Source organism: Pteronotus mesoamericanus, unplaced genomic scaffold (assembly GCF_021234165.1).
Source record: "Pteronotus mesoamericanus isolate MK-2021 breed Mesoamerican mustached bat unplaced genomic scaffold, CSHL_Meso_final contig_263, whole genome shotgun sequence".
NCBI classification, from domain to species: Eukaryota; Metazoa; Chordata; class Mammalia; order Chiroptera; family Mormoopidae; genus Pteronotus; species Pteronotus mesoamericanus.
In genome coordinates, this window is record NW_026555112.1 from 12,552,884 (window position 1) to 12,572,671 (window position 19,788).

At 34.5% G+C, this 19,788-nt stretch overlaps 1 protein-coding gene across 8 annotated transcripts in view; it reads right to left on the minus strand.

The window, feature by feature from the left end:
* Positions 1 to 7,729: 7,729 nt before the first annotated feature.
* The window catches only part of VEZT (vezatin, adherens junctions transmembrane protein), a 61,735-nt gene continuing 49,676 nt past the window's right edge, over positions 7,730 to 19,788 (minus strand). For 6 of the 8 annotated variants that reach the window (XM_054574690.1, XM_054574688.1, XM_054574686.1 and 3 more), the window contains exons 9-12: positions 19,257 to 19,450; positions 16,546 to 16,646; positions 15,156 to 15,363; positions 7,730 to 11,840 (exon numbers count right to left, since the gene is read on the minus strand). In XM_054574690.1, the coding sequence (XP_054430665.1) occupies positions 11,326 to 11,840; positions 15,156 to 15,363; positions 16,546 to 16,646; positions 19,257 to 19,450 (1,018 nt within the window). In that variant the 3' untranslated portion in view covers positions 7,730 to 11,325. Of the gene's footprint in view, positions 11,841 to 12,657; positions 12,921 to 15,155; positions 15,364 to 16,545; positions 16,647 to 19,256; positions 19,451 to 19,788 lie in introns of those variants that run through there. The other 2 variants (XM_054574687.1, XM_054574691.1) reach the window with 2 other exon arrangements.

A 19,788-nucleotide genomic window follows, 5' to 3' on the forward strand; every position in this document is an offset into this window, starting at 1 on the left:
TCAAATAACCTCTTTAAACTTTGTAACACTTTCAAAATCTAAGTCATTTCATTCCATTGCTTAAAACCCTGCAGTGGCTCCTTATCACCAAGTAGAAGCCGTATTCATGACATTCATTACTAGGCCCTCCGTGACCCGCCAGCCCTTCTCGCAGGGCCTAGCCCTTCTCACAGCCACACTCGCTCTTTGCTTTTCAGTGCTCTTCTACGGGGCGGGGGCGGGGGGCGGGGGGGGGGGGGGGGGCTGGCTCCCGCACTGCCTTCATGCCTGACACCCTTATACGAATAGAAAAGCACTCTGCATCCTCCACATCCCTTTACTTGCCTTCATTGTCTGTATTGTGTTTACCACCACCTGACCCACCCGAACATATTAGGTTGTTTGGTTCTCCCTTCTAGCATTCGGTGAAGACAGAAGCTGTTTTGTACACTGCTCTTTCTCAGCACCAAGAACAGTGCCTGGAACGCAGCACACGCTCAATCTGAATGGCCATGATCACTTCTCTTAGTTTGTTTTCTTTTTTAAAAAGGGGAGTGCAACTTACAGGATTTTAATGAATATACACTATGTGGTAGATAAAAATACTTCAAAATATGGGGCCCAAGGGGAAAATAACACCATGTTATCCTTAGCTCATAAAATGCGGAAAACCTCTAGGGTAGATAATTCTGGGTTTTAAAGTTCAATCGAAATTCTAACTCCACATGGTTTCAGTAAGAAAAAAATTTGAATTTTGGTATCGGTTCTGGTCATACCCTGGCCTCTGGACATATACAAACTTAAGGTTTTTCCAGTCTAACATTCTTCTGTATTTGAGCAACTTATTTCTGCAAGAAAAAAACATCACAGCCTTGCCTTTAGACCCTGGGTTTAGCCTAAGGGGTGATGGCTGGAACACAGAATGGAAAGCTTTCTTCCTTATGTATGAATATAAACCCAAAATAACAATGAAACCTGCACACTCTCAACTTCTTAAATTACACTTTTAAACTTCTTAAATTACACTTTTTTCCTATTATACAAGTATTTCATGTTTGTTGTGGTGGGAAAAGAAACTGGCTAAAAGTCACCGTTGTGTCACTGTTTAAGAGATTACTACTGTTAACTTCTTCAGATCTTATAAAATATTCATATATTATCAGCTATTGTGTAAAGTGACCTTGATATTGGCTCTCGTTACCCATATATCATAGCTTAATCTTCTAAATTCAGGCAAGATAAGTGGCTCGATGGCTAATAGTCAGGCATGAGTGCTAAGGAATAAAGCATTTCCTAGCAAGGAACCACACAGAACTCATTCCAGCCAGTCCTGGGGTTGCCCTAGATGTGAAAACATGAGATAGGTTCTTTTGGTGCCGAAATGAACATAAACCAGAAAATTCTATTCTCACAGAGAAAAACCTTGTAATATGACAGCTCTTCATGATGAAAAGATTATGCATGCTATTTAGGGGGAAAGGAATAACAGGTACTTATGTTCCTTTTGAATTCTTATACCCCTCTTTTAAGTACTTGTATTGGACTGCTTTATGACTCAAGGTATGCTTAAGTTCTCAGCAGGTCAAGTTCTGTGCTAGAACCAGCTACACGTTTTAAAAAACTACTATCACTACCCCCTGCTACATCTTCTAATCCTTTCTAATCTCTAAAAGTTGAATATTTCTAAAGCTACATACCTGTGCCTGAAAAAAAGGTCTCTTGCACCCAAAATGACAAGCATGGCTTTACATAGTAGTCTCTCTTTATTAAGAAATAGAGAATTTGAAAATTTAGAGGCAGAGGTCTAGTCCAATTCATAAGTCAGAATTAAGGAACGTTTGATGCCTAATATTATTTTGCATATAAACATTTTCTCATAGGGATACAAGATCTCCCTTCAAAGAAACAGAGCTAATTTTCATATGGTCAGATTCTAAAAATGTTCTTTAAATTTTTACAGATGTACATCCAAGGAAAATTACTATTTGCCAACTTTATTTTCAATGGTTATAGTACATCTGCTGAAGATCTTCAAAAGCAAATTGTGAAGACAAGGAATGATTATCATATGGGATATTTCCTACCCAATGACTTCAGAATCCAGTACAGTATCTACACATGCTGTTTCTTATCTCAGACTTTTAATTAGTAAATCCCAGATATGGGCCATTTGTCAGGGATATACTTTTGCCCTTATGAGTATTTATTCTTTGCTTCAAATCTTTTCTGGAAAGAGGTAGCTTATTTATTTAAAAGTTCAATTAAGAAAGGCCACTTTCTTACATTTTTAACCAGAAAATGTTCCTAAGCTAAGCTTTGAAAGATTCAAACCAATAACTCATTCATTATATAGCACAAAGTATGATCCAATGGATATTAACGTCCTTCTTAATTCAGTATATCTTTTCCGTCAGGGAGATAAGTCAACAAATATAACACGATGAGAATGTATCCAATGGCTGACAGTCACTCTGAATCGTGAAAATGGAGCTTTTAAATTTAATCTGTTTTCACTCTGCTATATTAGCATATAAGGAACATAATGACCAAATAAAGCTTACACTAATAAATCCAAGACTTTCTTGGACAACTGTTGTCTTCTGTGGGTATATTAACAAATTCTGAAAAACATAGTAATAGAAAAATAGTGATAAAAGAAAAAGAACTTTGTCTTTAGCTAATTCATGCTGCAAACACCAGAATAAAAAAAGGTACACAAAAAAGATACAAAAAAGTACAGATTTTATTAGAGATTTCATAAGCTTAGGAGGAACAACAACATTACAGACATATTGGGTTCTTATAAAAAATCTCTTAAAACAGCTGACAAAAATTCAATATAATACATAACGCTATCAAAGAAAGTGCTATGTTAAGAAAAATGTTATAATCTCAAGTCATTAAATAGAATAAGTAATGTAGTTCTATAGACAACATAAATAGTCAAAAAGTAAAAATTAAAATATCTCTGAAAGAATGTTCTTAAATGATACTAAAAAAATACGGCTTTATACCCCAGAAGTATCTGAATTGAAGGCAGACTTTAGGAACTTACTATGTAAACAAGCCTGAACTCTGGAAAACAGTTCATAAATTCCTATTATGTGTTCACATTTAACAATATTAAAGAAGAGTGCAAAGCTCCCTCCCCCCAACACTGAGTACGCTTATTGTATAGAAACATAAGATGGGTTCACGCATTTCTGGCTATACCAAGAAATACAGTTACCTTCGCTCACAGCTTAGTGTATTGGTAAAAGATTACCAATGTTAGAACACTTTCACGTGTGGGTGAATACAAAAAGTCACATTCTGGAAGAATTGAGGCATAAATTTAGAGTGTATTTTATAAGACAATAAAAACATTTAAATCACTTGGCTTTAAAAGGAATCGAAATCCAAAGATGATTAGATCCAGTCTACTCTTTTACCAGAAATACACACATGTATAGTGTTTTGATTTATGCAAACAGGAAAACACTGAGCAAAAAGAACACTGAAAGAGAAAACATACCTAAGATTTAACAGGCAAAAATAATAGAATTCATGGGATGAAGCATCTCTGTAATGCATGCCGTACAGAATTAATTGCAGGGCTGAGTTCTTCAGAATGAGAATTTTAAAGGATAACCCATTGACCCGATTGTTCTGGTGTGACAAAGTTTGGAGGAATAGCACAGTTTTTGACTCCTTTCATATGTGGAGTCCCATAGTCTGCAATTATTGCAGACAGGGTCTAAATTTTTTGAAATGCCAGAATCACCAACAGTATACGTGGGCAATGTGTATCATATCTTTGAACCTGGGGCCTTTTCAATCCTTTTCAGCAATCCCGTCCTCCACATTAAACAAAAACATGTATGTGGCTATAGCAATGGGATAGTTTTGATGTAAGACCATGCAGTGAAACAAGCTCAGAATATTTTAAAAATCCCTAGCAGCAGAGAGTGAAAATCAAGAAATTTATTAAAAATCTTCTTTGAAAAATACTTTTGTATATTAGCCCATTTCCACTATCATTTCATCAACCACAGCAGATTCTAGAATGTAGTCTACAAGGAGCCCAACGGGTAAGGGACGGTGTGTCGACAAATGACGCTAAGGTTCTTCCCAGATCTGAACCTCAAAAAACGAGCTCAAAGCAATGTAGTAGCTCTAATAACAGAGTAGAAGAAAAAAGACAGTCTCTAAAACAAGAGTGTATAATTACTTAGCACTGGAGCCAGAAGGCAAAGCCCAATGCGTTTCAGAAACTAGGAACGATTAGTTAAATGAGACTGGTGTAATATTGTTGAGTAGAAAGTCTTTAAGACAGACAAAACAGAAATCATTAATTTGGGGGAGAATTTTTTTGGTGGCTAAGTTGTTTAACCTAAAAATAAAGATTCGATAATAAAAGTTACAAATACAGGTTTCCTCACTTGGCAGGCCATTTCCAATAATAACCATATTATATATCACCTTTCTGTTGTGGTAAGTTACTATGTCAATGTCTGGTAAGGCTTTATCTTGTTACCCACTGTCATTTCTCTGATTTTAGAGGGATTAACCAACCAATTCTTGCTAAACTATAGGCACATGCACACAAAAAAGTGAGTCTTGGTGAACGCAGGATGTCTAGTAAGCCTCAGGTTATCTTCAGTCTTCACACTCTTGACGGTCCAGGAATGATGCGCGAGTTTAGGTTGGTTCTAGGATAGGCCCAGGGGCCTGGTTTGATCTGGGATCCCTGGGACCATACCTAGAACAAACCCAAACAAAACCAAATGCCTTGGGAGTGCTTTCAGCTCGGGCAGACTTCTGGGCTTTTCACTTGTATGGACCTCCAGGGCTGTGCAAGGACCATATGCCAATCTTTAAGGAATAGGTGTAACATTTCTGGAGCTTTCTGTATGTTGCCAGATGCTAGTACTGTGCCTGAGTAAGCATTACTTAAGTCATAGTATGAACAGAAGGTACTACAGGCTGGTGTAATAAAAGTGCAGAAAATACTGATTTAGAAATGGAGTTAATTTAGGAATTTACCTGGGAGGGAAAAGGAGTATGTAATTTCTTAGGATATCATAAAAGAATAAACTTAGAAAAGACATTTTTTAGTTTTAGAAAAAAATGTTCAATGATAACATAAACTAATTTTAGGTAGCCAACAGTTAGGAAATCCTACAAAAGTGAAAAATCTCAAGTCCAAAATAGTAATATTATCCCTTATTTTGAGAAACTCTTAAAATGCAAATATGAGAGGAAATATCTCTTTCTACAATAATATTTCATAGACTACCCACTTTTAAAGTGTAGTCAGAGGTATATACAACTTAAATACTGTCGTATTGCAATAACATGCTTGATATGTGCCAAATGAAATTCAGTAAATGCGAATGAAAAAAAAAACCTAATTTAATTGCTGACAGTTAATGTATTAAAATATAGCATTAAAATACCATATGCATTTTAATTTATCACACATTTTAGAATATCTATAAAATCAACTCCTTATTCATACTTTTTGTATATGTGAATCCTGGATTCACCCTTTTTTTGGTTTACGGCAATTACACTGAATAGAATAACTATTATCCCACAACTACACTCACAGAGAATTTTTCTCCTTGTACCACCAACCTGAGTTTGGCATCATGACTCTCTATCCTGTAATGGCACTCTCAGCTCAAGAACTGTTTTGGATTATGTATTTTTAAAAAATGAATATTGTATCATAATTCTCTTCCAGTAACATGAAAGCTATGAGGCACGGCCATAACGGAAGTACTGATTTTAACATGACTACTAAAACACAATTGGCCTGCTGGTAAAGCTAAGCCGTTAAATGCTAAAATATCCCCTCTAGACAGATTTGAATTTTACTTACAAACATTATAACATGCAAATTTCATGTTTATTTTTCATTTAAGAGAAAAATCATCATGCTTGATTACTTAACATATTTAATGATAATTTAAACATGCAAAATATAGAATGACAGTAGGAATTTAGTAATTCAAATATCTGTCAGTATCATTATATCTAACACTGATAACTTTTGGCAAGATTTTACCACACAATTAATTGAATGAAAATTAAGATATTGTTTTCTTATTTTCCAGGGCTCAACCCACTTCATGTTTAGGAAATGAAGATACACTTCTCTGAAAACAAAACCAAAACAATAAAAAATCGCCTCACCAAAGAAATTCTTAGCAGCATGTGATATCCAATTCAAAAAGAAAGTACTGTAGAAAACGCTAATTTCAGTGGACTGGTTTTAATAGGAACCAAAAAAATTAGAGAGACTGAGAAGGTAACATATAAAAACAAAATGCTTCCTGTTGTACAATGAAATCTCTTCTATTTTGAGAGCAGGTATCTATTCTAGTTAACTTCATTTATTTTTAAGATGGCAATGAAATGGGTGCTAAAGTAACAGATGTCACAAAATCCATGTGCTTAAGTATAATCCAGTTAGGTTTTTTTTTTGGTCTTTACTGAATCAATTTACTCTTATTTTATACATTATTCTAGCAGTCTCAGTCACCTTGTTTTCAAAACCCAAGCCAACTAGAAGGAGCATTATGAGGATGGAGAAAGGCTATTGCTGCAGGCACATTTAAGCAAGCAGTAATATAAACTGGAGGAATTAGAGCTATTAAAAAACAAGGCAAGTAAATGAAAAAGGCAAAGCAGAATGGAGTCATTTAGTAAAGGACATATAGCTCTCGATGCCTAATCTATCACATTATAATTAAAAACTATTACTAATAATAACCATTTTGACCTCAACAAAGATTAAAATATATTTCATATACATTTAAGAAGATAGCAATGGATATTAAGTTTCAAAAAGATTTCCTTCAAAACTTATTCCAAAAAATTTCAATGCTTAGTTTAAGCTCCATAGAAAACCGGGGTATCTGTAATGACTCATTCTCCCAAAATTCAGTTACTCAGTTCTTACTAAATTAGCCATGCATGTTTAGTCTCAAACCGATAGTTCTAAAATATAAATCTTGGCAAACAGAGTTGAAAATACATTTACAAGTCTGAATACTATACTAGGAACAATTAAGAACAAAATGTTTAACATTTCCCTAAACCATACATAATGATTCACACAATGATAGTCCAATTTTATTCTATAGCCGAATTCATTAATGGAGAGTCCTAGAAACATCAATATATAAAAACTGAATACTTCAAATATATGGCAATCACATATACAACCAAATGTTCTTTTAGCAAGTTCTCCATAAAGAACTAAGAAGCAAACAAAAGTATGCTAAGCAGCCAGATAGGTCCCACAGAGTCCATGCACTTCATGGAGAGCAAAGCCCCTTAGCCTTCTTTCAGTCTACTTACTCTTATTTTAGACACAATTCTAGCAAGCTTGGCAATCTGGTTTCTCAGTCCACAGCAGATTAGAAGCAGCAAATTAGGGGCCTAGTGCAGGAGGCAGGCACACAAGACAGGAGCAAAAAGTGACAGCTGATTATAAGGGAAGACAGAGAAACTGTGAAAAACAGACATAACTCAGAAAGCAGAGCAATGCGGAATCACGTGGTAAAGGGGCATTACAGATCTCAGTAGCCCCTGAGGGTGAATTTCTGCTTATCACCCCATCATAGGAACTGAGGTTCTTACAGATGACAAAGGTAAAATTACATCCTAAATATTCTAGAAAAAGTGAAGTAGAAAGTACATTTTAAAAATTTCCTACTATACTGTTAAAAATATTTACTGATAAGATAGATTTGCCTCCGTTACCTGAAAAATTAACTTATACAAGTTAGTCATCCATTAATGATTACAGATAAATCAACTGTTACTCTACCTAGGGCATTTCCCCATAGTTTCTCCTCTAAAATATTTGTCACTTCATCTTCTAAAATAAATTGCACAGGTATGCCTTTTTAAATATAACTGGGAGAACAGATCAACCTTTATGCTTTGTCTGGTTGTCATTCATGGCATGATACCTACTTTAGTTCAAATAATGAGCTGGCTGAGCTACACCAAAGTCTTACGGTATTTAGTTCTTGTTTCCTTGTTTTGTTTAGGTATAGAAACTATATACTACGATTAAACCAATCAATTGAACTTTTCTTCCCACATGATTTCTAATAATTTATCAAAATATTTCATATTTTACATTACTGATGGTGTATAAGTAAAAGTCACCAGAGTGAAATGTCTTCTAGGATCCCTTTGGGCTAACAGTCTATTGATTTATAATTTTGTGAAATGTATCAGAACTTGACTCTATGCTTTAATAAAAAAAAGCGGTAACACTTTTATTATGAGAACCATAATATCACTATTTTTTAAGAAGATCAAGTTTTTAATTTTTGACCTATTTTACTAACATTTGTAACAAGATCTTGTTTTTTAGTCTCAAAGGTTTTATTTTTAAGTCTTTCTGAGAAGTCAGGAATCACAAACGTCATTAAGTAATCTAGAGGATTTGGGTTTTGCTGGAAAAATTCCCCGTAATGTTATTAAGTCAGCTGCACCCATAGCTTTTAATGATGGAGCTGTGATTTAAGCTCAGGCCTACCCTTCTGCATTAAACCCTTAAACCAATATTCTTAAATTTCCTTACTGATTTGCCTTAAGTGTGTTCCTCTTGACTTGCTTGTCTCCGATAACTTCGTAAACCAAATGAGTCAATGTATCATTTCCTAATGAAATATATTCAGATGCTGTTAAGTACAATTAGATTTAATGAGGACTTAAGTCAGAAAATAGAGACAACTTGAGAAAATAAGCAGAAGACCACAACTCAAAGACCAGCAAGAGTCTGGCACTAGACAGGCCAGATATGTAGTTTTAATGAGAGCTGAAAAAAGAGAATTTAAGATATAATTGTCACCAGGGCACTTATTGCCATGACTTTCCTAACTATAGATACAAAATTCTGTCTTCAAGGCTGACCTCAACAGCTTTTTTCATGCATTTTTACATTAAGTACTCGGTTTAAAACAAACAATGGAAATGTTCATATTAAAAGCTGTCAGGATGTTACTCGTAACAAGAATTATCCTGTCAAAATACCACTGTAAAATTTGGAAAGCAATTTTTCCAAACAATTACAAATTTTGTCCAGAAAATATTTTCCCCAGAGAGTTCCTTTTGGATGCGGGATGGCAGCCATTAAAATTAGTCAAAAGCCTGATAAGATAAAGTGAAATATTTTTAGAAAAGTAACAAATAAGAATACCTACTAATATTACATTGGCCTGTTTTATTTCTTAAGGTATTCATGGCAAGAAGCCTAAAGTCCAACACAGAGGTTCTTAGATTTTACTGGGCATAACATCATGTAGGTCTTATTCCAAAATGACCGACTAAGAATAATTGGGAGGATGGCCCTTACATCTGCATTTTAAAAATAAGACTTCCAATTTATTTTAATATAGCACCCCCGCCCCCATGGAAAACAGAACACTGACTTATAGACTACTGTAAAAGAAAATTAGGAATTTTCACAGGAAAGATAATATTTTACCTTGGAAATATTTTAAAAGGTACAAGAAAATTTGAAAACTACACACACCAAAAAAACATTCAAGTTCCGAGATCATTATATAATGATTTCAGCAAGTAGAATTTTCATTGAACTAAGCAACAACTAGAGAATAAAACAGATCAGACTGGAAGATTAGAAATTCTTGATTAAAATAAACCTTTCAAAATTAAAAAGTATTACTTTAGAGAGCACTGACTAAAGTTGATAAAATATTATGAAGACATTTTTTCCAAAATGGTGTAATAAAAAAATTAAAAATTATTAAGCTCTAATTCTTTCTGTGTAATTTTATAGATTAAAAGAAAGATTACCAAGTTTTTCCTTAATTACTTCTTCCAAATCCAAGGAGTTGGCAAACTAAATAATTTAAACAAAGAAAATAAACTCTAAATGGTATTATTTCTAAGTTGTAAACTAGGCCCATTCTTAAGAATTACTCCTAAGAGCTTACTTATGGATAACTCACAGAAGTTTTGGCAACTGGCAGAATCACTTATAGTACAAAGGATCTCTACTGTTCATACAAAGAAGAAACAAGTTTTTCTTCAGCATAAAAAATAGATTTCCTTAGATTATTGAAAAAAAAAACAAACCCTGTGATTTATGAAAATTTACCCAGTCGAAGCACTAAGTAGTAGGAGGTTCGAATGTGTTTCTTAACTCTAAAGATGATCTATATTGATCATGTTAACTTTTTTTAGTAGGGCAGCAGCATAAATTGAGTTATCCCTACATTTCTCCCAAATAACACCTATAAACTATGTCAGTACATGGAAGCTATGGGTTTCAAAAAACAATATCCTCCTGAAAATATTACTCTTTGAAAAATGTAATCATGACACAAAACAAAACAATACAAAGGAGACTGGAAAATTTGGAAAGCAACCTCTTTTAAGAGGTAGTTTGTAAATGAAGTATTAAGAGACAAGGATGCTTTCCAGGAAAGTGACAGGATATTTCCAGGATCTTAGGTGGAGAGGGGACAGCCTAAAGTAAGAAATCAGCCTGGTGGCCTGTTTATGGTAAGGACACCTATTATCTCTAGACAAACTGATAGAACTTACTGCAAAGTTAGGGGTGAGGCCTTGGACTTTGACATTAGCTTTTCTAGTTGCAACAAAAACAGAAAAAGATAAACACAAAAATTTAAAAGGGTGCTTCTTAAAATGGTACATTGTTTTTCTTTATCATTAGGAAATCTTAAAATTAACTACTGAATACACATGAACAGGGAAACACAAGAAACATGTCATAACTCAAGTACTTTTAGAATTGTTTTCTAGTTCCAAACCCCAATACACATCAGTTGCATGAACACTTTTTTTTTTTTTTTAAATTCAGGACCTGTATCTTTAAGACTTGGTAGAAACAAAAATAAAATACAAACAACTTGTTATTAACATAATAGCTGCAGTTATTAATTGTGAGAAAACTGTATAAAGGACTCATACTAAATGTTAATATTCTTGCAACAGAATAATCCCAGTCATTTTATGGCAGCAAATTCTGGCAAGAAATGGTAAAATTCATTTGTTATGAAAAGTACTTAAAGAATTTTTGAGGCCGATCAGTTGTGCTGTGAATAAAACAGCAGTTTATTCAAAAGAGCCCTTACCTTTCTCTCATTTTCCTAAAAGATCTGCCATACAGGTTACTACTACTTTCAGATCAGTTGTTCACACCAGGGTCCTTCCTGTAAATTCACATCTTAGCTTTATATAAAGTAAACTTACACTCATTTTCCCTTTCCAGCGGAGTATCTAGTCTTGAAGCTAAAAAACACTTTCATAAAAGGAACAATTTAAAATCCTTCATGTAAATCTTGGTTCTTACTTTTCTTCTACCTCATTTTTACTTTCTTGTATTAGTTGTTCTTCCTCCTCATCACCAAAAGTCTGTTCCTGCATAGTGGTAAAGGAGAGAGATCGAGCAGCCACTTCGGCAGCGAGGCCAGCAGTGAAGCTAAAATCCGGTGACAGCTGTAGCCGCGCCAGCCGCTGCTTAATGGAGGGCTGGAATGAGTCCCTGGGCACTGGATGGGCATCGGTCAGGTCACCAGCATGTGCCTGCTCAGAGTCATCCTCACTTTCACATTGGTAACACATCCTTTCTTCAGCTCCTTGCAGGGAGCCTTCATTTGTAGAATTGTCTTTATTTTTACCATCTAGAGGGTTTTCACATAAATGCTCAGTCCTACTACATATTTCCTTGTCAGTTATGGAGGGTTTACTATTTCCTTCTTCATTATCATTTTTACCAACTTCCCCCACATCTGAATCCATTGATGGTTCTGAATTACTTATGGGCTCCACTGGGTCTACAGGAGACAAGGATTTCAACACAGCTTTAAAGAGGGAAAAAAAGCAAAAAGAAAGAAAGAAAAATAATAACTAAGGACCCAATAATAAACTTTAATTTAAACTTCCAGTAGGTTTTTTTTCTTATAAAGAATAAAGGCTAAATAAAACTTTCTAGTAAAATCAATATAAATTTATAAATACAGAGAACATTTTAAGAAATAAAATGCCTAAGAAATAAAATGAGATGGGGCTTTGATGAAGATTAAAACACCTCATATATTCTCTCATTCAGAATATTAAAGCAGTGGTTCTTGAAGTGTGGTCTCCAAGCCAAATGGCATCATCTAGGAATGTGGTAGAAATGAAAATTCTCAGGCCCCACCCCAGACCAACTGAACTGGAAAATGTCCCATTTCCATGGGATTCCCAGCCATGTTTTACGAGCCTCCCACTTTGTTCTGATGCATACTGAAATTTGAGGACCACTACATTAGAGAATAAGCAGCATGGTTTTCACTGAAAATGTGTCAGATAAAAAGCTTAAATAATCCAGATAATAATCATATTTTCTATACATATATATTTATAAGTTAAAACAGCATGAAAAAAAATGCAATATACAATTCAACTCACTGGCCAACCACCTAACAAAACCCTGATGAAAGTAAAGCCATAACCGCTACACATTTTGTAATGTCACAGAAAAATATATAAAGAAATAAAATCTTCATTCAAGACCAACTACAGTACAAAGCATAATACATAAATATAATATATATCCATACGGCAGAAGTTGTCCTTTCAAGGAAAATGAAGTTTTATTTAGCCCCTCTTGATGTTAGTAGGCAGTGGGTTGCTTGCTAGGCAGTCTCTCCTCCCAGTATGAGGGGTTAGTACAATACAATATACACATTATGAAGCAAGGCAGAAGAAAAAAAAGTACGTCTTGAAGATCTGGCGTTTATTTAAAAGTAATTTTGTAAAAAGTGTCCATTTTCAAGAAACAGATCCCTAAGCTGCAGTAACTCCACTAGAGAAGCAGCGACAACAGAAAAAAAAAAAAAAATGGTCACAGCAGGTTCCAGTGTAGAATTTCCCTCTCTAATTCCATTCGGACTTTACCCCTGTAGGCAGAGATGAAAACAACTCTGGAAGATGTACTGAAAAATTTCATGGGAAAAGCATTTTATGGTATCAGCAGCTTTTATTTTCACAAACTATGTCAGCATTATTGCCTTTTCAAATGTAAACTATCAAAACCACATACCTGAAAGAGAAACACATTTCTCTCAGTGTTCTATCTTTGTCCATAATGTCAATAGGATAATTTTAAAGATACATGAAGAAAATACTAAACAATAAAAAAAGGATACAAGTTTATATATAAAATGCTATTTTCAATCTTCACGTGCACTTTTAATCTATAAATCTGCTGGTTTAAAAAAATGCAACTTATATTAGAAGTTGATTGATATTCCTGATTGTTACTAATTAAATGGGGTGGGGGGATCTAACCCATGTAATGGGTCAACTGACAAGGGTGTTAACGCTCTGCTAGAACATACTAAGCCTCCAGGAGAGTAGGGATTTTTGTCTCCTGATTTATGTGCTAGGGATATACAACAATAAACAGTGTATTAAGAACTACTTGTTGAATAAATAGTTTGCTGAACGAATACTGTAGAGGATAATAAAGCCCTTATTTAAGGAGACTGTAATTACAGAGACAAAAAAATACTGAAATGGATAGAAAACAATAGCGCCTGAAACACAATACTCTAAACCTCTGATTTATGTAGGCCCAATATGTAAACAAGGAGGTTACAGGAATATTTTTACTGTGGCTTCTAGGAAGATCCTAATCTTCTATACACTTTGCCGCTCAGGACTTGCTTTCCTGTCACTACAGCGCCCCTCTGGCGTGAGGGTCTGTAGTGGTGGGACAGGTGGCAGAGCTAGGGCCATCAGAGGGGGATTCACAGGGGAGACTGGTAGACAGGGCAGCTTGGGGAAGATAAATTTTTGGTAAAGGGATCAGCATGAATGTTTTTCATGAATAAAAACAGCAGATTTGTGGAACCATAGTCTAATTAGATAAGTCTAACTAGAGGAAGATATCTATATTAGAAATACTGGGAAATTGGATATGAAGGACTCATTTAATAAAAGGCTGAAGACCAGGAAAAGAAGTTAAGATTTAAAACAATAATAAAGGGGCACCACTGTTTTTAAGATAGAGAGCCATTATCAATATGTTGTCTGAGAAAAATCTGGATAGAAGCTACCTCAGAAGCTCAGAAGCTATCTCTAAGGGCAGCTTAGAAAAAAAAGGTATTGAAAATGGAAGTCAGCTAAAAGGCTATTATACATGAGCTTAATCTAACGAGGACCTGGGCTATAAAAGAGGCCAATGGGAAGAAAGAGGAAGGATAAAATCAAGAAGTGTACATTTGGACAAGGGAGAATGAGAATGGTAGGGCTCCTAAGAGAAGAAAAGAGAACCCTGAGGAACTTTCCAGAAGTTTTTCAAATGAAAAAGAGAAAGGGAAAAGAAGGCAATTGACTTTGAGGCTCTACATACTCTAAAATTGAAGTCCCACTCTACCTTCTTAGAAATCTATAGGAATTAATTCTTCATCTAGGAATTAGCTAGTTTAATATTGTGAGTTACTAAGCTTCCTCTGATTCCCTTCTCCACCTGAACTACTTTAGTTGAAGTAGTTCAACTACAGAACAGTGGGAAACATAAAGGAGATGAAGGCTAATCTAAGGTATTACCAGTTATCTAACTGTGTCTAAATCCAAGTATGGAGACAGTGTGTACAGACCCACCTCCTCTCCTCCCATCTACTCAGGTGCTCAAATCATTGAGTGATCTTAATGATGTAGCTAAGTGGCCTAGGTCTTAATTTATTTGTTCCAACAGTGAACACAATTATTTATTTTGTGTTTCACTGAGGTAGTTATAATATCAACATAAAGAGAACAGAGTTTAGAATCTCATTAGTGAAATTGGAAAACACTCTAATTTATTTAACTCACTGCCCACTGCAAAACAAATTTAGTCAAAAAATCAAATAACTGATGAAGAGTGTGATTTCATATTCCCAATTTCATTTTATACCCACTCTGTAACTGATTAAATTGATTTTGTGTCTAGAAGTACTATACTTACTGATGGATTCCTTAAATTATAGTCATAAGAATTCTTTTTTTCCCAGATGTTATTTTATTTTTTGATTTAATCTTTATTGTATTTTTTTCCATCACGCTGTAAGAATTCTATAACTAAGATTCACAGTTAAAGAAAAAGGAATCCTCTAAGTTGAAACACCTTTTACTCTGAAGCCAATGCTTACCATGATCACTAAACAGGAGTTGCTTCCACTTCTGCCTTTCTGCCTCTGACGCTTTGAATCCCAGCACAGATTTTAATTCTTGGAGTACCCTCTTGGATTCTTCATGTTCACGCTTCTGTCTCTCTCTATCTTCTTGAGACAAATAATAAAAATCATCCTTTCTGAAATCACTGTCCATATCAATATCATCTACATAAGCTTCTAATTCCTGAAAATGAATAAAAGAAAAAGTACTTTACTTCAAACAGAAAGTCTCCTAGTAGTATTCATTTATTTAATCTCCAAAATTAAAAAAGGAGTACTCTTGGCACAGGTCATTAAAGCACAGTTGGGCAAACAAAGCAAACATGGGTACAAGGAAAACTTAAAAAAACTTAAGTGATACTAAAAAGGGTTGTAAATGAGAAAGTTTAAATGATTTCAATCATTTTTCTATGCTGACACCAGTCTACAGATCTTATCAAGATCACAGTGAATAGCTCTGTCAAAACCAATCAAAATGACCAGGCCTGGTGGTTTGGGGAGGTGGCCCGGTATGTTCGTGATCTTGTGGTAGACATTTGTGGTGCTTTCTGACTTTCCAGTAAGTCTGAACACTACTCCTAGGATTGGGAAACACCTCATCTGTGGTTCTCCACATCACTAAGACAGATGGTAGGATCCCTGCTTACCCAGCCCCCCTTGCAGTTATGGTTCAGGCAAATGACCTTAACCACAATAAGAGCTCATCAAAATCTTGCTGAGCTCTAATAAGATGTACCTGGATCAGATCTGATGCAGTAGTTTGTTATAAAAGAAGTAGGCATCTTGAGGAATCCACTCTGGTAAGAATGGGAGCAGATCAAATTTCCAGAGGCAGAGGTTCTGAAAGTAGCATTGATGGAGCAAGTGGTAATGTCTACACTCAGTGGCTTAGCAGTGATGTTGCTACTGGAACAGTTCTTTTCAGTGATTTTAGCTTTTTACCCAAGGCTGGTCCAAGCCTGGTTATCTGGCCCTCTGAAATATTCTGTCAGGTATCTAATGATTTTTAAAAACTTTGTTTGTTAAACTAAGTAAGGTTGGTCTCCCTTTGCAATTAAGAATATTAAATGGACTATATGACTTAAGGAAAAGTTTTTTAGTGTGTTTAATCACTTTTAAGTGTCTAAGAAGTGGACAATTAGGTATGAATAACAAGAAAATTTACTGGTAGATTCAATGGATAAAAATTCAAGGCACTAAGAACTAACGATTTGATACAAATTTAATACATTAATTGTGATTTTAAGGCTCATTAGAAACATAAACTCAACACTTATTCAACAATTAACCATGTCACTTAACAGAGGTAGGTAAGCTTTGTACATGAAACTCTTCTTTAGGGGGAAAAAGCAATTTTCAGCCTTACCTGCTCCTCAGGGATTGGATCTTTGTCTGCAATGTATAGAGCAGGCTGCATCAAAGGTACCACAGTACAGCGTGGGTTTTCACATGCTATATCAGGTTTGCCTTAAAAAGAAACAGGCAACACAGAAATGAGTGAATATCTAGCAAACAACCAAAATGTCCAACAGTTCCATCACCTCAAATCATTTATTTATGCTGCTCTTTATACCATATTCGTCCCTTCATATCCACCTCTTAGTAACCATTGATATATTTTCTATTCCTATTAAATTTTATTATTTTCAGACTCATATAAATGGAGTCATATAATAGTATGTGGTGATTTAAGCCTGACTTTTTTAAAAAAAATTAATTAATTTATTTTTTCAAATACATTTGTCTCTGCCTACCCCCCACCACTTTCCCTTGCCCCCTCCCTCCCTCCCTCAGCTCTTCCCCTTTGGTTTTGTCCATGAGTCCTTGCTATATGTTCCTTGACTTTCCCCTTCCCTTCCTTTTCCCCCTAAGCCTGACTTCTTTTGATTAGCATAGTGCATTAGAGATTCCTCCGCCTTATTGATCTATTGGTTCATTTCTTTATTGCTGAGTAGTATTCCATTTTATAGATGATGTAACAATTTATCTATTCACCAGTGGAAGGGCACGAGCTTCTTTTAGTTTTTAGTGATTATGAATAAAGGCACTATGAACATTTGTGTATAGGTTTTTGTGTGAATATTAAGTTTTTGTGTCTCTTGGGTAAATATCTAGCAATACTACTACTGAGTCATTTGGTAAGTGTATGCTTAATAGTGGGAAAAATTTTGATGAGTAAAGGATATTTACCTAATCTCAAAGTATTTTCTTCACAAAATAATGATCATGAAAGAGAAGAAAGGCTAAAGGAGAATAAAGATCATGAAAACTAAATGCCATGTGTGATCTGGACATTAAAAAATATTATTGGATCAATCAATGAAATTAGAATGGGGTTGGTAGACTAGATAGCAATATTGCATCCATGTTAATTTTCGGATCTTGATGGTTATTGTGGGTATGTAGGAGAATGTCCATATTTTAAAAAATATATACACATAAGTATTTACAGGTAATGAGGTTTCATGTCTACATCTTACTCTGAAATGGTTCAGAATAATATCACCAAAGGAATTCACATACAGATACATAAATAAGGCCAATGTGAACTAGGGAATCTGGATGAAGGTACTTGGAACCATTGCGATGTTCCTGTAATTTTGAGATAACTTAAAAAAAAAAAGATACAGCTTGCCCTCGCTGGGTGGCTCAGTTGGAGTGTTGTCCCCATACACCAGTAGGATGTGGGTTTGATCCCCTGTTAGGACACTTATAGGAGGCAACTGATTGATGTTTCTCTCTCTCTCTCTCTCTCTAAAATCAATAAGCATGTCTTTAGGTGAGGATTAAAAAAAAAAAAAAAAAAAAAGATACAGCTAACTAAAGCACCTGCATCTTAAAAATTCAAATATTTTATTTAAAGTTGTGCAGCTATGGCCACTATGAGCATGTTAGTGAGAAACATTTGTAAATTACTTCTATTTTAATTCATATGATTATCATGTATGAACAAAAGTGACATACACAGAGCATAATTAAGAAATAGCTTATCACCTGCCCAATGATCTGGAGATGGTTTTAATAATCATGTTTAAGTGAGTGACTAAGATTCAGCATCTCAGAGTATGCCAAGGAGGGGAAGTGGGATGTATCTTTTAACACCAATGGTGTTTCTATTATAGAAAAGGTAGTCAAAAGCTATAGACTTGGGTCATTTCAAAAGTTTAAATGCATAAATATTTGCACCTATTAAAAATCCTCAGCAAATTTATCCTTTGGAGGAAAAATTATTCACTATTTACATTTCAGATAGAAAGGAAATCTATTGGTAATCTATCAGTAATTAGTATGTTAACATTTCCTTTGAAAAAAGTTAATACATTTACTATCTAAGGACTTGTTCAGTGTGTTTAAGACATTAAACAAAGTATTACAGATTTAGCTATAAACAAAACAATGAGTAACAGAATGATAAAACATTAATTATGTTTCGCAAAATACAATTTTTGTACATAAATCTTAACTTCATCATAAAAGTCTAAGGGATAAATATGACACTGGTTTATAGCACAAGTTAAAAAATAGTATGTCAAACACAGTGAAATCAGTCAAAGTATAATATTTGGGTTGTATGAAAGCAGGTTTGTGAAGAATTTCAAGGTTGTCTTTTTACTTAGCAGTACAAGGCACTCCCGTGTTACTATTAAGTGGCACTTAATACAGTTTAGATCCCTAAAAACAAAAACGCAGTGCTGCCTATTATAGCATTTGTATATGACTTCTGAATAACAAAAGTACTTTATCTTAAAAGCAAGACTCAATGTCTGGCTTGTGAATATCAAACTCATTATTGCCCTAACTGGAAAAGAGATTCTGGAAGTTCTAATAATGAATAATATCTATCCCTTCATTTAAGTTTTTTAAAAACTCGGTAGATGATTCAGGGAACTTTCAAATCATATTAATTTTTTTTATTAATAAGAGCGAAGACTTTATATCCAGTGTCAATTTGTACATATAAGTTCCACTTTTTCAGTAAACTAAGTTTTGTCAAGTCAGTTTAATCATGGTGACAAAAAATACACCTAACGAAATCCTACTGGAGTAGAATCTGCACAAGAAGTCTCTCATAGGTACCTTTTTTATCTGTACTTCTTCGTAGCAGTTTGTCCACTTGAGAAATGGCCTCTTCCCAGCAATTGTTGCTTGCTTGAACATGGGGCTCTATCAATTTTAATTTCTGTTCCAGAATTTGATAAGTTTCTGACACTAGTTCTTGTGTTTCCTTAGTACAAACAAGCTTTTCAAGTTCATCTTCAAGAATTATTACCCTGAGTAATAAAGAAAAACAGTTTCACCATTTCTAAAATATAAAATGGAAAACTTATAATTTTCAAGGCTTAATTAAGAAATAAGCTTATAAGATGAAAAATGTTCTAGAGATAGAAGGTGGTGATAGTTGTACAATAATGTGCGTATACTAAATGCCACTGAACTGTACACTTAAAAATGGTTAAATGATAAATTTTGTTATGTGTATTTTACCACATTTTTAAAAAAGCTTATAAACAGTATCGTATTTATTCAACAAATAGTGCTTGCATACACACTAGGCATGAACTGAAAGGACAAGTTAAACCCATCTTCTACTTAGACAAAAATTATAACT